The sequence below is a fragment of the Macrotis lagotis genome, chromosome 5, assembly GCF_037893015.1.
Source record: "Macrotis lagotis isolate mMagLag1 chromosome 5, bilby.v1.9.chrom.fasta, whole genome shotgun sequence".
Lineage (NCBI taxonomy): Eukaryota > Metazoa > Chordata > Mammalia > Peramelemorphia > Peramelidae > Macrotis > Macrotis lagotis.
This window is the reverse complement of record NC_133662.1, coordinates 10,549,126-10,564,564: the sequence shown is the minus strand read 5'-3', so window position 1 is coordinate 10,564,564 and position 15,439 is coordinate 10,549,126. Positions and strand designations below refer to the sequence as shown.

Here is a 15,439-nt window from a genome sequence, read left to right as displayed (position 1 = left end):
TAATTGGCATTTAGTCTTTTACAACCTGGTTCTAATCAACCATTCCAGCCTTCACTCTATGATTTTCTTCTGCTCCTCACCCATGCCATTTTATTTCCTGCCTCTTGTATACATTGTAGTGCCCCCCCCCACCCCCTGCCAACATCCTCATCTCTGCTTCCCTAGAAATGACTATCTTCCTGTAAAGCTCAGCTCAAGCACCAGCTACTACACGAGATTTCTCCGGATTCCCCAAGCTATTCATGACAATGTAAAAATTGCCTGTGTGTGTATATATATGTGTGTGTATGTATTTATGCATAGATTATATAGAACGCATTTAACAAATGCTTGTTGACTGATTAATTAATACCTATAGGCTGAGGAGAGGGACAGATCTCTCAGCTTTTCTACCAGGTCATATAATACATTCTAATATATATATAAAATATATTCCAATCCTACCTACAAAGTCTTGAAATGGAATAAAGCATTAAAAAAATAGAAATGTGGAATACTGAATATTGTGAATTAGTTTCAACAGATTTGCATTCCTCTTAACAATTAGGTGAAATCATTCCATGACCCTAAGGTATATTTTTATTGGGGAGGGAAGCAGAGGGAGGGCAAACAGGAAGAAGAAATAATTTTGGTGCAAGGTACATTAGAGTACCTTCCTGGGAGTAGGGGAAAAGTCTGTGTACTACACCACTGTAGGGGACTTTGGGCTGCCAGAAAATAGAAAGGAAATGGGATAAAAAAACAAACAAACTAGAAATACAATGTCTCAGGCAGGTTTCCCTGTTATAAATTTTGCTTAAAGAAATCCCTGCTCCCCTGCTTGAGAATACATAATCCTAGGAAGAGGAGCTCTTTTGACAACTGATGGGTTTCCTCACTGGCAAAATGGAAATATTAGATACCCTAGGACCTCACAGAATGGTTATGAGAATCAAATTATATAATGTTAATTATAACTTTAAGTGACTTACTAATCAGTTTTCCTCTACATACATACATACACACTGGCACAAAAATGTACATATATATATATTATATATATTGATAAGGTAGATGAAAATTTCATTAAAGCTCAGGTTCCATTTACATCTGAGTGGGAGCTCAAAAATAAATGCGTGTATTTGTCATTAATTTTTTTTATTTTTTATTTTTTTTAGGTTTTTTTGCAAGGCAAATGGGGTTAAGTGGCTTGCCCAAGGCCACACAGCTAGATAATTTTTAAGTATCTGAGACCGGATTTGAACCCAGGTACTCCTGACTCCAAGGCCAGTGCTCTATCCACTACGCCACCTAGCTGCCCCTGTCATTAATTTTTAATTCACATCTGTATATATAATGTAAAAGCTAGTATACTATTAAAACTTGAGGGAGATGCGTATCATTGAACACAAAAGAGAACAGGAAGTGATATGTGTATGATTGTGTGTGCACATGCACTTAAGAGAAATGCAATCCTAAATCCAATATGGAAATCAGTTAACCAGAAGACTAGAACTTCAGCCTTCAACTCTTTGTGGAAAAAAGTCAGATTATATGCCACTTGAAGAGAGGATTATGTCTTAGATTGTTATGGCATTTTGACAAAGAGAAGCACCTAATAAAAGCTTGCCAAATGAATAAATTGAACCAGTTTCCCACCTCTGCCATGTTATTTAAACACTGAATGCACTATGAAGAGGGATTAGAGTCCTCACACCTCATGCTCTCAGAAACATCCTCTTCCCCTTACCTCTTCTTTCATTAATGAGAATTTCTCGTCGCTCTTTCATTTCAGAGTTTAGGTTCTCAACCATTTTGTTGATGCAGTTGTCTAGTACAAGGGAACGAGTTTTAGATTCAATATCTTGCCGACAGATGGGACATTCCACTTTTCGTTTCATCCACTCGTTGATGCAGTAAGAGCAAAAGCTGTGGGCACAGTTCAAGGTGACAGCCTAAAAAGGGCAAGAGGAGGAATGCATCAAGGATCTTACTCTTGGGTGCTTTTTCAATAGCAAAAGAAACAAGATGAGTTTATCTTTAAAGCAACATAATCCTGGATGATTTATTAAGTGATTACTGTCTAGCTAGGGCTGGGCTTTCTAGAAACAAAAAAATCAATCCCAGGGAAGTATTCAAGCACCATTTTGTACCCTTTTCTTTCTTTCTTTTTTTTTTGCAAGGCAATGGGGTTAAGTGACTTGACCAAGGCCATACAGTTAGGTAAGTATTAAGTGTCTGAGTGCAGATTTGAACTCAGGTACTCCTGACACTAGGGCCAGTGCTCTATCAACTGTGCCACTTAGCCACCCCTTATACCCTTTTCTTCTTTCTTTTCTGTAACTAGTCAGAGCATTTACTGTGATTAAAGTCACAAATTCAGAATCAAGAGCAGCAGACTAGAGGTGCAGAATTAGATATATGTTTTCTGAATTGCCAATATAAGAGTTTATTTTGGTTGATTATATTTACTTGCTTCAAGGCATCACTTTTATTTTGGAAGAAGAAATTTATGAGGGGGATAGAGATGGGAAAAGTGTTTAGGGATAACAAACCGGAAAAAAGGACTTCAATGAAACATTTTTTAAAGGCATTTAAAGAAAAGCAAGTTAAAAAAAAGAAAAAAGACAATTCAGAGGGAGTCAGAGATAAGCAAGATGGCTTTGGAACTTCTGTGTAATACTTACTATATACTTTAAAACAACACCACTACATCAAGATGTATGTCATAGAGATTCTTGGATTCATATACTATCTGCTTTTTCTTTTGTATAGGGAAAAAATCATTTATTGTTATTATAAACTTAAGGAACAACAAAGGAAAAATTTTAAAGATGGGTAGGAGCTATGTTGTAGAGAACATTAAATGGCAACTTGGTATTTATTCAAGAGATAATAGAGTCAATTAAAGATATCTGAGCAGGTGTGTGTTTGTTTTGAGAAGGAAGACTTGTTTTTTAGGAATATTAATTTGACAGCTATGAGGAGGATGGATTCGAAAGACATTAGATAGAAGCAAATTGATCAATGAGGGAAACTTCTGCAGTAGTGTAGGGAAAGCAATTCTGGACAGAAATTTGGAACTATGCCCAATGGACATTAAAAATTTGATCCAACAATACCACTATTAGAACTGTATTACAAAGAGATCATAATAAAGGGGGAAAAAAAGGACTTACATGTACAAAAATAATTAGAGCAGCTCTTTTTATAGTGGCAAAGAACTAGAAATTGAAGGGATGTCCATCAATTGGAATAGTTGGATAAATTATAGTATATGAATGTGATGTAATACTATCCATAAGATATCATGAGCAGACAGACTTCAAAAATGTCTGGAAAAACTTACATAAACTGATGCTGAGTGAGCAGAACTACGAAAACAACAGCAACACTATGAAATAATGATGGACTCGGCTCCTCTCAGCAGTTCAGTGATCAAGGACAATCCTAAAAGTCTTGTGATGGAAAATACCACCCATATCCTACTATGGTCACTTTTTAAAACTTTTGTGTTTTTTTTTCCCTTTCTCAGGGATTTTTCCCCTTTAGTTATAAATTTTCTTTTACAATATGCCTAATATAGAAATATGCTAATTCCAATTGAACATGTACAACCTATATCAGATTACACACTGCCTAGGACAGGGAGAAGGGAGAGGAATGGTTGAAAACTAATTGGAAAAAATAAAATTAAATAACATATAAAAATTAGTGTGGGGGAAGGTACTAAGGGACTGAATGAGAACAGGAATGGGAGGAGAAAGATTTAGAAGATAATCTGAAGACGGGTGGCTAGGTGGTGCAATGCATAGAGCACCAGCCCTGGAATCAAGAGTACTGGAGTTCAAAGATACTTTTAAGTGTCTGAGGCCTGATTTGAACTCCGGTTTGGCCTTGGGCAAGTCACTTAACCCCATTTGCCTTGCAAAAACCTTATTAAAAAAAAGATAGGATAGACAGAGCTTGGCAAGTATTTTGATACAGAATTTGAATGAGTGAAAAAATGAAGAGGGCAGCTAAGCAGCAAAGTAGACAGAGTACTGGACCTGGAGTCAGAAAGACTCATCTTTCTGAGTTCAATCCAGCCTCACACACTCCATAGTTATATGTATAACCCCGGGCATGCCACTTAACCCTTTTTGTCTCCGTTTCCTCATCTGTAAAATGAGATTGAGAAGGAAATGGCAAACCACTTCAGCATCTTTGCCAAGAAAACAGAATCATGAAACAAAGGTCTAAGTTTGATATTAATTATTGGAAGATTTTAGAAGGGAAAATTAAAGAACCAGTAAGGAAATATCTGAAAAGGAAGATGTGATTGATTACAAAGATCCACTACTGTCTCACCAAGGGCAAATTATGCCACACTAATTATTATGTTCTTTTTGGGGAAATGTTTTGGATTCACTTTACTTAAAGCTTGGCAAAGATTTGATACAGTATTTCATACTTTTTATGGGGAAAAGATAGAAATGAATTGTGAAATAATACAATCAGATGGATTCAAAACTGAGTGGATAGCTAGACTCAAAGAGTAGTTCTGCTAAATGATACAAAATCAACATGACAGGAGGTCTTCTGTAGGTACCAGGGATCTATGCTTTGGTATTGTTTCATTTAACATATTTTTATCAAAAACTTTAATATAGGCAGAGATGGCATCTCATCACATTTTCAGATGACAAAAAACTGAAAAGGAATAACTAATAATACATACAAAAAAGATATCAAAAGGATAGAACATTGGGTTGAATAAGATTAAATTCTGTAATAATTTGGATATAAGAAAACCAATTTCAGTGCAAAATGATGGGAGTTTGGTAGTTTTAGTGTGCTACAAAACTCAATGAGGCAAGAGAATGATGTGAAAGCCAAAAATTTAATACAATCTTGAGCTTCATTAGAGATGCATATCCCAAAACTATAAAAGGAGAAAAGAATTCATATGTATATGAAATAGCTCTTTTTTTGTTATAGCAATGAAAAAAAAGAAAACTAAAAGAATGACCATCAGTTGGAGAATGGTTGACTACATTATGACATATGAAGGTAAAGATAAAATACTGCCCCAGAAAAATTTCAAAAAGTTATTCAGAGAAACTTAGGAAGATTTGTATGAACTGAAGCAAAGGGAAGTGAGAAGATATAAGAAAACAACTTATGTAGCGCAGTCAATAGAGCAGAAGTCCTGGAGTCAGGAGTACCTAAGTTCAAATGGGCCTCAGACACTTTATAATTACCCAGCTGTGAGGCCTTGGGCAAGTCACTTAACTCCATTTGCCTTGCAAAAACCAAAAATGAAGGGAGTGAAGGTGAGAATAACAATAGGGTTGACCCCCCCCCAATGAAATCAGGATATCTTTGAAGATCATATATCAGATTTATTATATATTCAGAAAGAAAAGCACAATCTTTTGTGTTAGGTGTTTGCTGTTTCACATACAATCTCATACTTTTAGATTATATAGTGTACAGTCCAGATGAGGATGTGCTAAGGGATGGGGTAGGAGGATGAAGAATCTGTCCCTTGTTATTACCTCAATGAAGTGTTCTGAGCAAATGATGCACTGAAGTTCATTTTCTAGTACATCATTCATCTGGTTTAGAACCTCTTCCTTCTGTGCTCTCACTTTCTCTTTCTCTTTCTGCAAAGATATAAGAATATTGTATTATTATTTTTAATGTTTTCTTTTTCCCTTTTAAAATAAATAAATAGGGGCAGCTAGGTGGCACAGTGGATAAAGCACCGGCCCTGGAGTCAGGAGTACCTGGGTTGAAATGTGGGCTCAGACACTTAATAATTACCTAGCTGTGTGGCCTTGGGCAAACCACTTAACCCCCTTTGCCTTGCAAAAACCTAAAATAAATAAATAAATGAATGAATGAATGAATGAATAAATAAATAAATAAATGAAAGTTTCCTCCTTTCTTCTTGAAAAATTTAAAAGTGGGGGGGGGGGGACTATGGTGGTGGAGTACCTGAGTTCAAATCCAGCCTCAGACACTTAATAATTACCTAGGGTGTGGCCTTGGGCAAGCCACTTAACCCCTTTTGCCTTGCAAAAAAAAAAACCTTAAAAAAATAAAAAAATCAAAGGCAGGAATTTTTTTTGTGGGCTGAAAGTACAATTCATTAGAATTCTTGCGATGGTATTTTAACATTGCAGACACTAAAGCAAGACAATAAGTATTCAAGCTACAAAGTTTAGAATTAGTGAAAGCCTTGGTTTTCATGAAATCTATTTTAGCTGTGTCACCCATTAGAATAAAATAATTCTCTCTATTGCCATATATATCTGAAAAAAAAGAGATTTGATCCAACGGCATTTAACAAAAAATTTATTAAGAGTCCTGAAAGATTCAAAAGGGAATTCTAAAAACTTTTGAACAATTAGTGTCAATAAAATAAAAACTATTCTCAAAAATTGAGAAAAGGGGCAGCTAGGTGGCGCAGTGGATAGAGCACTGGCCTTGGAGTCAGGAGTACCGGGATTCAAATCTGACCTCAGACACTTAATAATTACCTAGCCGTGTGGCCTTGGGCAAGTTACTTAACCCCAATGCCTTGAAAAATCTAAAAACTGAGAAAGAAAATTATTAGATTCCCTTAATAAGACAAATACCTAAACCAGGGAAGGAAAAGAACATAGAACTATAGACCAACATCATCAATGAATATCAATTCAAAAGTTTTAAATAACATTCAGTCAAACAATGATTTATCCATGAAACCATTATCATGACACCTCAATGGATATTCAAAAGATGCAAGAATAGTTCAACATTAGTAAAATAATCAATATAATCATTTTATTAATTAGTTATATTAAAACAAAAAAACAGACAAAATCATATGATTTTCTTAAAAGATATGAGAAAGATCTTTGGGAAAGTACCAATACTCATTTATGTTAAAGATCATTTAAAGTATATGCTCAGAAGGATTTTATTACCCAAACAAAATAAAAACTATCTACCTAAAATGAAAAAGCAAACATCGTATGCAATGGGAGTTCACTAGAACCTTTCCCAATAAATATGGATATAAAAGCAAAGATGCCCACTCTCTTATTTGGCATAGTTCTGAAAATTCTAGCAATAAGAATAAGAAAAGAGATGGAAATTAATAGCATAAAGATAAAGAATTGATAAAACTATGCCTACTTGCCAATGATACTACAATTTATTTAGAAAATCATAAGGATGAGGCAGCTAGGTGGCACAGTAGATAGAGCACTGGCCCTAGAGTCAGGAGTACCTGAGTTCAAATTTGATGTCAGACACTTAATAATTACCTAGCTGTGTGGCCTCAGACAACCCACTTAACCCCATTGCCTTGCAAAAAAGCTAAAAAAAAAAAATCATAAGGAATCAGCAGAGCTACTCACTGAAACAATAGCTTTAGCAAAGGGTCTGTAGGCTACAATATAAACATTTCATGATTAATAGAATTTCTATATAATAATAATAATAACAAAATAGAGGCAATAATAAAGACAATTACAAAAAATTACATAATTCATAAATATACCTGGAGATAATCTAGCAAACCAAAAAAAATTCATATAGATTCAGTTACAAAGTGGTCCTTAAGAAAATAAAAAACAAGGCTGGACCATGCCAATGTCATAAAAATGATGATACCACTCAAGTTCATTTACTGGTTTAATGCTACTGTAAATCAAATTTTCAAAGGGCCACTTTGCAGAACTTGATGAAATAATAAAATTCATTTGGAAAAAATCTAGAATAGTATGAGAAATAATGAAAAGAGGAAAAGATAGAGAAGGAATAGCTCTACTAGAGCTCAAACTGTATTATAAAGTAGTACTCATCACAACCATCTGTTATTAATAAAAATATATATAAAAATGAAGGAACAGACTATACAAGGAAGAATCAGAAACAATGGAAACTCAAGAAACTAGTGATTGATAAACTGGAAAGAACAACATATTCAATAAAAAACTTGTAAGAAAATAGGAAGGTTTGGCAGAAATTTAGGTTTACACTAGCACCTCACACCTCACACACTCTAAATGTATACAACCTTAATATTAAAGATCATACTATAAAAAAATAAAAGAGAAACATCACTCACCTCTCACAGCTATAAGTTAGTATTTTTAATTCAACAAATGATGGACACAATTACAAAAGACAAAACACATAACGAATTATATGAAACTGAAAAGTTTCTGTACAAACAAAATGAGTATACCTAGGATAAGAAGGGAAGCAGTTGAATGAGAAAAACTTTTTTGTGGTATCAAATTTCTCTGATAAGGACTTAATATTCAAGTTATAGAAACATTAACAGATATTATATATGTAATATATTTATGTATGTAATTAAATAAAATGAACAGTTCTCAAAAGAAGAATGGCAAACTATTGACTATCAGATGAAAGGATGATCCTTATCATTAATAAAAGAAATGTAAATTGAAACAACTCTGTGGTTTTACCTTATACCCTTTCCCATTAGCAAAGATGACAAAAAGATGGGATTATGTGAAGAGTCCCATAAGTGAATCCTTTAAGGAGCTGTGAATTAATACAAACTATCTGGAAAACAATTAGGAATTATGCAAATAAAGTGACAAGGTATCCATACAATTTACCCAATGATTCTATTACTAAACTCAGACTCCTAGGAGGCCAATAATAAGAAATTCTCTATATAAACGAAAATATTTATAGCAGCATTTTCTGTGATAGCAAAGATTTAGAAACAAAGTAGATGCCTATTGCATGGGCTAAATAAACTAGGGTTCATGAATGAAATGAATACTGTAAGAAATGTTGAATGTGATGAATACAGAAAAACATGAAAAGAACTGCACAAACTAATGCTGCATAATAAATATATAGGACTCAAAAAAAAGATTTAAGATATCTACTTTGCAGGGATTGTGAAGTCCACAAGTGTTTTACAGAGAGAGAGAGAGAGAGAGAGAGAGAGAGAGAGTGTTTGGAGAGAGTTTGTGTAGTTCTCATGGGTCTATAAAAAGTAATAAAAATTTATTAAAAATAAACAGACAGGGGGCAGCTAGGTGGTGCAGTGCATAAAGCACCAGCCCTGGAGTCAGGAGGATCCGAGTTCAAATTCGACCTCAGATACTTAATAATTGCCTGGCTATGTGACCTTGGGCAAGTCACTCCATTGCCTTGCAAAAACCAAAAATAAAAAAAAAAAAAAAAAAGAAAAGAAAATAGTAACAGACAGAAGCTTATTGTTGTCAGATATATATATACACACACACACACACACACACACACACACACACACATATATATATGTGTGTATATATATATATATATATAGATATATATATATATATATATATATATGTATGTATATATGGTCAATAGATTGTTTCACTTACTTGTTACAATGGGACCAATATGGAAAAAATTTGGTTAAGATCTTTTTAAGTGTATCCTAATAACTTAGGATATAGAGATACTCTTTAGGCACTAACATATCAAGATAGAGGTCACAAACCCTGATTTCAAGAAGTGAATAACATAACAGGAGGAAAAATTTGGAAATAGCCATAAAAATAGCTTTGGAACTGGAGGGGCTTTTCAGAAAACATTTAATTTAATTTATATCTAAAAATTAATCATTACTACAACATACCTGACAAGAAATCATTTTGCTTCTGCTTGAAAATCTTCAATAAGGAAGAATTTAACACCTCCTAAGGGAGTTCATTCCAGCTAAGATAGCTCTAATTGCAAGGAAGTTTTTTCTAACATCAAACCTAAATTGACTTCTTTTTAACTACCATATGTTGCTCCTAGTTCTGCCTTCCAGGGTCAAGCAAAAAAAATCTAACTCCTCTTCCATATCATACTTCTTCAAATACTGTGTCCCCTTTACCCCCAAATCACCCATCCCTCATCCCCAAGTATTCACCTTTCCAAAGAAAACATTCCTTGTTTCTTCAACAAATCCTCATGTAGTATGGAATGAAGGCCTTTGTCTATCCTGGCTGCCATACTCTGAATATTCAATTTTATCATCATCCTAAAATGTGATGTCTAGAAGAGAACACAATACTCCAAATATGCCTCTTTGCTGGGGGTACAGTAGATCTATTATCTTCTCCTATTTATTCCCTTCAATGTGTATTTTTTTTTTTGGCTATTATATCCCTTTGTTGACCCAAACTAAGTTTTCAATCACTAAAAACTCCTAGGTCTTTTTCTAGATAAACTGCTTTATAACTATGTTTTAATCATCTTGCACTTGTAAAATTGATTCTTCAAATCTGTGTCAAGACTTCTATATTTATCATACCTAAATTTCATCTTATTAGATTCAATCCAATGTTTGAGGCTGTTCATATTTTTTTTTTGGTACTTCCTTTTCTCATACCTTCTAGTTTTGTGCCATTTAGAAATCTAATTTATTCTATCTCTGCCTTTATCTAAGTCATCAACAACATAGTTATTAATAACAGCACAAAGTCACACATAAATCCCTGAGGATTTTCCTACCAAGATATTAGCTTCTCTTGTGTCTGATCATTTACTTCTGAATCCATTTAACTTTAATTACTACGTACATTACAATTTCACCAGTTTTTTCCCCCAAAAAAAGAACACAGCTAGATTCTATGTTAAACTATCTGCAGTATTCTCCAGATCTACTTATTAACTATCAAAAAAAAAAAAAAACAAAAGGAAAAGGTACTGTGGCATGACCTATATTCCCTGGAAAACCATGCTTCTTCTTCTACCTAATTAGAGACTGCAGAGACTAAGTAGCACTGCGTTTCCTCCCCTCTTCATCTTATAGACCCTCAGGAACTCACCCAAAGTTACAGAGTCAATATGGAGTAGAGTTGGGATCTGCACCTCAGTCATCTGATTCACCAGCATTCTTTGAAAATGTTTCCATCACAACCATCTCTTTTATAATCCATTCAAGATAATGGCTAAGTTTGGTTTCAGGGAAAGCTTCAGAAAAGACACCTTCCTCCCTTCACTATAGAGATGGGGGACTAGATAGGTGGAGAATATCTTCAGGGATGGCTCATTGGACAGAGGAGAGGAACAAACATAGTCAGAAACAAATGTGACCTAAAAATAAAAATTATCAATAAAACAGACAAAATATTAAAAAAATCTTGCAACTGCCAGAAAGAGAGGTTGAGGCCACTGACCTATGACATGCAGATTCTTTTGTCTATGAAAATATAGACATTTGCCCTTCTTAGAGCTTTTTAGCCTTTCCTTTAACTTTTTTGCCTTTCCTTGAATCGTCAGCATTAAGTGCAGTTACTAGCCCGCAATAGGCATTAAGTAAATGCTTAATGACCAAGTTCTGCCAATTATCATCAATCCATACATACTGAGTAGTGGTTATTGTTTATTTCTTTGATTCTCAGCTTTTCTCCAATATACCTTCATGTTAACAACAAAATCCTTATCAGAGAATTTACCTTTCCTTGCAAGAATCAAATGAATAGGGCCTTTCATCAGGAGTTCCTCTTCTACTCCACACCTCAGAATCCTACTATATCATTCCCCATTCTCTTCTTTGCTATGGTCCCTGAGAATAGATTGCCCTTCTCTTCTTGCCTAGATCAGGGTTATGATTCACAGGCCATATCTGGCCTACTGCCTGTCTTCATGAAATCCATGACCTAATAATTTTTACATTTTTAAATGGGGGAAAAAAAAAGAATATTTCATTCTATTTTTCTCATTAGTAGATTTGCATTTCAAAAAATTGTTATTACATACTCAATTCTTATATTTTTGAATTTCATTAGTAAGAAGTTTGTGTGAATGTGGTTTCTAAGAATATTATTTAAGTACCTATCTAATAAATCTCAATTTTCCCCCTCAATCTGCAAAGCCTAAAATATTACAGAAATTTTGCTGATTCCTGTATTGGACCAACTGCTCTAGTTGTGCTCTTCATCTGTATCCACTGGGAATCTATGCTCTTTTTCATCTTAAATCCCTCCCAATCCACTACTTTCTTTACATAGCTAGTTCTTTGTTTTTAAAATGTTCACCTGAAGAATATGACTTCTATTTGGGGTAAGACAAAGGGCAATGGAATTGAATTGACAGTGGTAGTGATACCAAAAAAAAAAAATTTTAAATAACTAAAAAACGGAAGAAGAAAAAATATTGGCTAGTGTTGAGACTATGTTAAATTTAATATGAACTTTTAAAATAAAAAAAATTGGAAATAGAAATCCAGCTTCAACTACAATTCTTTTTTCTGTTCTTTGAATATTAAAATGTTCATATTAAAAAAATTAAAACAAAAACTTAAGGGATATCATTTCTCAAAATATTTCCCTCTTCTCCCTTAATAGCCAAATTTAAAGGGAAAAAAAAAAACCCTATCTACACTCACTGCCTCAATTTCCTTATTCTTCATTTATTTCTTAATCCTTTGCAATCTGGATATTGATTACCACCACTCAAGTAAAACTGCTCTCTTTGAAATTTCCAATGATCTATGGCCTTTTCTTTTTCTTCACTATACTTGAACTCTGCGATTGCTGACTATCTCTGTCTCCAGGATCTTCCCCCCTCTCTAGGAGTAGATATACTATTTTAAATTTGTTCTTCTCTCTCCAATAACTCATTCATTTCCATTGGATTATCATCTATTCCCCACCCCTAAGTGGAGGTATTTCCTTACGCTCTATCCTGGGCCTCCTCTTCTCTCTACCCTTTCATCTCAGATATCTTAGCATCCATGGTTCCAATTACATCTCTATGTGACTGTTCATAAAATATATCCAGAATTAATCTAACTGTAGTAGCTGAATAACTATCCACTAGAGACAAAAGTGATGAAAGGAATGTAAGCATCAATATTCTGGCAGCTTGCATTTTGATGGAAAAATTAAAAAAAATCAATGTTCTCTCATGTTCAAAATGTCTCTGGGACCCATACAACTGACATTTCACCCACAATAAGGAGAACCCAGAAGATTTCCTCTAATAACTCTTCTTTTCTGTAGATTTTTCAGGACCCTCTCTCCTAGATCTCCTGCCTATCTAATCATTCCTTTCAGTCTCCTTTTCTGAATTTTCATCCACTAATCACTGGGCTGTTTCTTGGGCCCACTTCTTTTTTACCCTTTATTCTATTTCGCTTGGTGATCTCATCAGCTTCCCTGTACTCAATTATCATCTCTAAACTTTTGATTCTCTAATCTACTTATTCAGTCCTAACCCATCTGCTGACCTCTAGTCTCATATCTTCAACAGCCAATATTAGACATCCCAAACTGAATGTCCTATTTGGCTTGAACTCAATATGTACAAAAATGAATTATCTTTCCCCCTAATCTCTACCCTATTCCAAAATCACCACTTCCAAACTTCCCTATTTCTATCACAGAAATCACCATCTTTTTAGTCACTGGTTCAAAAACGTAGGCCTCTTCCTCTACTTCTCATGATCTTTCACTCTCAACATCTCTTGAATGTGACACCTTCTTTCTTCTGATACTATCACCACCCTAATACAAGTCCCATTTTCTAAAACTGGTCTATTTCAATAGGCTGCTAGTGGGTTGGCCTGCCGCAAGTCTCTCTTCATTATAGTTTATGTTCCATTCAGCCAGTAAAATTATTTTCCTAATCCTCAAGTCTGACTATGTAAACCCCTGCCCTGCTCCCCCTGCTCCCCAATACTCTCCTTCCCTTCAATGGTTTCCTATCATCTCAAAGATAAAACATAAAAATTCTCTTTTGGCATTTAAAGCCATTCTTTACCTAGCTCCTCCTTCCTTTTCAATCTTCTTACAAATTGCAGCCAGTCATGTGGTTTTGGTCCATTGCCTTGTTCCTTATCAAAGATACTCTTACCTTGTGCCTCTGGCTGTCTCCCATAATCACCTATTGGCTTCCCTCAATTCCCAACAAGAATCCCACCTTCTACAGGAAAGAGATCACTCCATCATGCTTAATTTTGGAGCTTTTCTTCAGTTGATTATTTTCTATTTATCCTGCATGTAAATGTGTTTGTATATAATTGTTCACATGTTGTTATTTCAGAGGACCAAAACTGTCTTCTGCTTTTCTTTATATTCCAGTGTTTAGCATAGTATCTGGCACATAGTAGACATTAAATAAATGTTATTGTACTAACATCGAAATCATAATAATTTTCTTTGAGTACCTTAGTCTGTTCAAGCTCTTTATTCTTGGCTTGAATAATTGCTTCAAAGTCCTTCTTGCTCCGACTTAACTCTTCCATTAGAATGTGATGCTGTAGAAATACATCCAGATATACATTTAACACAGCCTTTAACACAGCTCCTCCCCTCTAAAAAATACATACTGGCAGCTTTCCATCCCACTAATGTGTTCACTGAAAATGCAATTTTATTAAAATTTTTCCTTTCTTGGATTCTAATCAAATTTCTCCCCATATTTCTTGAAGAGGATTAGAGAAGAGAGAAAAGATAGCAATGGGAGATCCCTTAACAGTAAAGAAATAACATTATCTTATATTTGAAAATAGCTTCAGTTTCAAAATATGATGTATGCTGATTACTTTTGTACAATTGACTAGGCAGATCTTTTTATTCCTATTTTATACATGAGCAAACTGAGATTCAACAAGAACTGATCTGGGTCATAGTTAATAAGAGGCAGAAGTCAAAGCCAAAAACCTTGTCTTAATTCTGAGTCCAATGTAGAGGATTACAAGCTGCAGAAATGCAAGCTTTGGTTCAGTGTAATGACTTACCTTCCCTCATATCAGAGTGAAAAACAATTCATTTTCTTATTGAGTGAATTTCTGCAAAAGGAGTCACTGGACTTTGAGGGACTATCTTCACTAGAGATATCAACCAGATACTAACTGTTTGTCTGGTTTTTAGGAACATTAATGGAAATTAAGGGTCCAGAAAGTGAGCATTTTGAAATAGGAAACCACCCCAAATAAACCACTTTATCCAATGCCATCCTGGCTGCTCCCTTAATCCATGTCCTGCCGGTAAGCTGAACACCATTAGTATCTGCTAGAAGTAAAGAAAGGAGTAGTGACAGGTAGTCATTTCATTTCTCAGTTTTCATGTTTTACATTGGAGAGGCATGAATCTGAAGTTATAAATCCAATTTAAACAATTAGTTAAGGGCGGCTAGGTGGTGCAGTGAAAAGAGCACCGGCCTTGGAGTCAGGAGTACCTGGGTTCAAATAGGACCTCAGACACTTAATAATTACCTAGCCCTGTGGCCTTGGGTAAGCCACTTAGCCCCATTGTCTTGAAAAATCTAAAACAAAAACAAAAACAAACAAGCAAACAAAAACCAATTAGTTAAAAAGTAACTAAAAGGGGGGCAAAACAAAACATTCAGTTAAGAACATTAGGCTGAAATCTGGAGACTTGGGATTTCGTGGTGACTTGCCTACTCTTCCTGTGTGGAAATCTCAGTTTCCTTGACAAACCTCACAAATCCA

General features: G+C 34.7%; 1 protein-coding gene across 5 annotated transcripts in view; it reads right to left on the bottom strand.

Moving 5' to 3' along the window:
* The window catches only part of CMTR1 (cap methyltransferase 1), a 191,556-nt gene that overhangs the window by 111,671 nt on the left and 64,446 nt on the right, over nucleotides 1–15,439 (bottom strand). For 2 of the 5 annotated variants that reach the window (XM_074236831.1, XM_074236836.1), the window contains exons 5-7: nucleotides 14,153–14,242; nucleotides 5,520–5,627; nucleotides 1,730–1,934 (exon numbers count right to left, since the gene is read on the bottom strand). In XM_074236831.1, the coding sequence (XP_074092932.1) occupies nucleotides 1,730–1,934; nucleotides 5,520–5,627; nucleotides 14,153–14,242 (403 nt within the window). The other 3 variants (XM_074236834.1, XM_074236833.1, XM_074236832.1) reach the window with 3 other exon arrangements.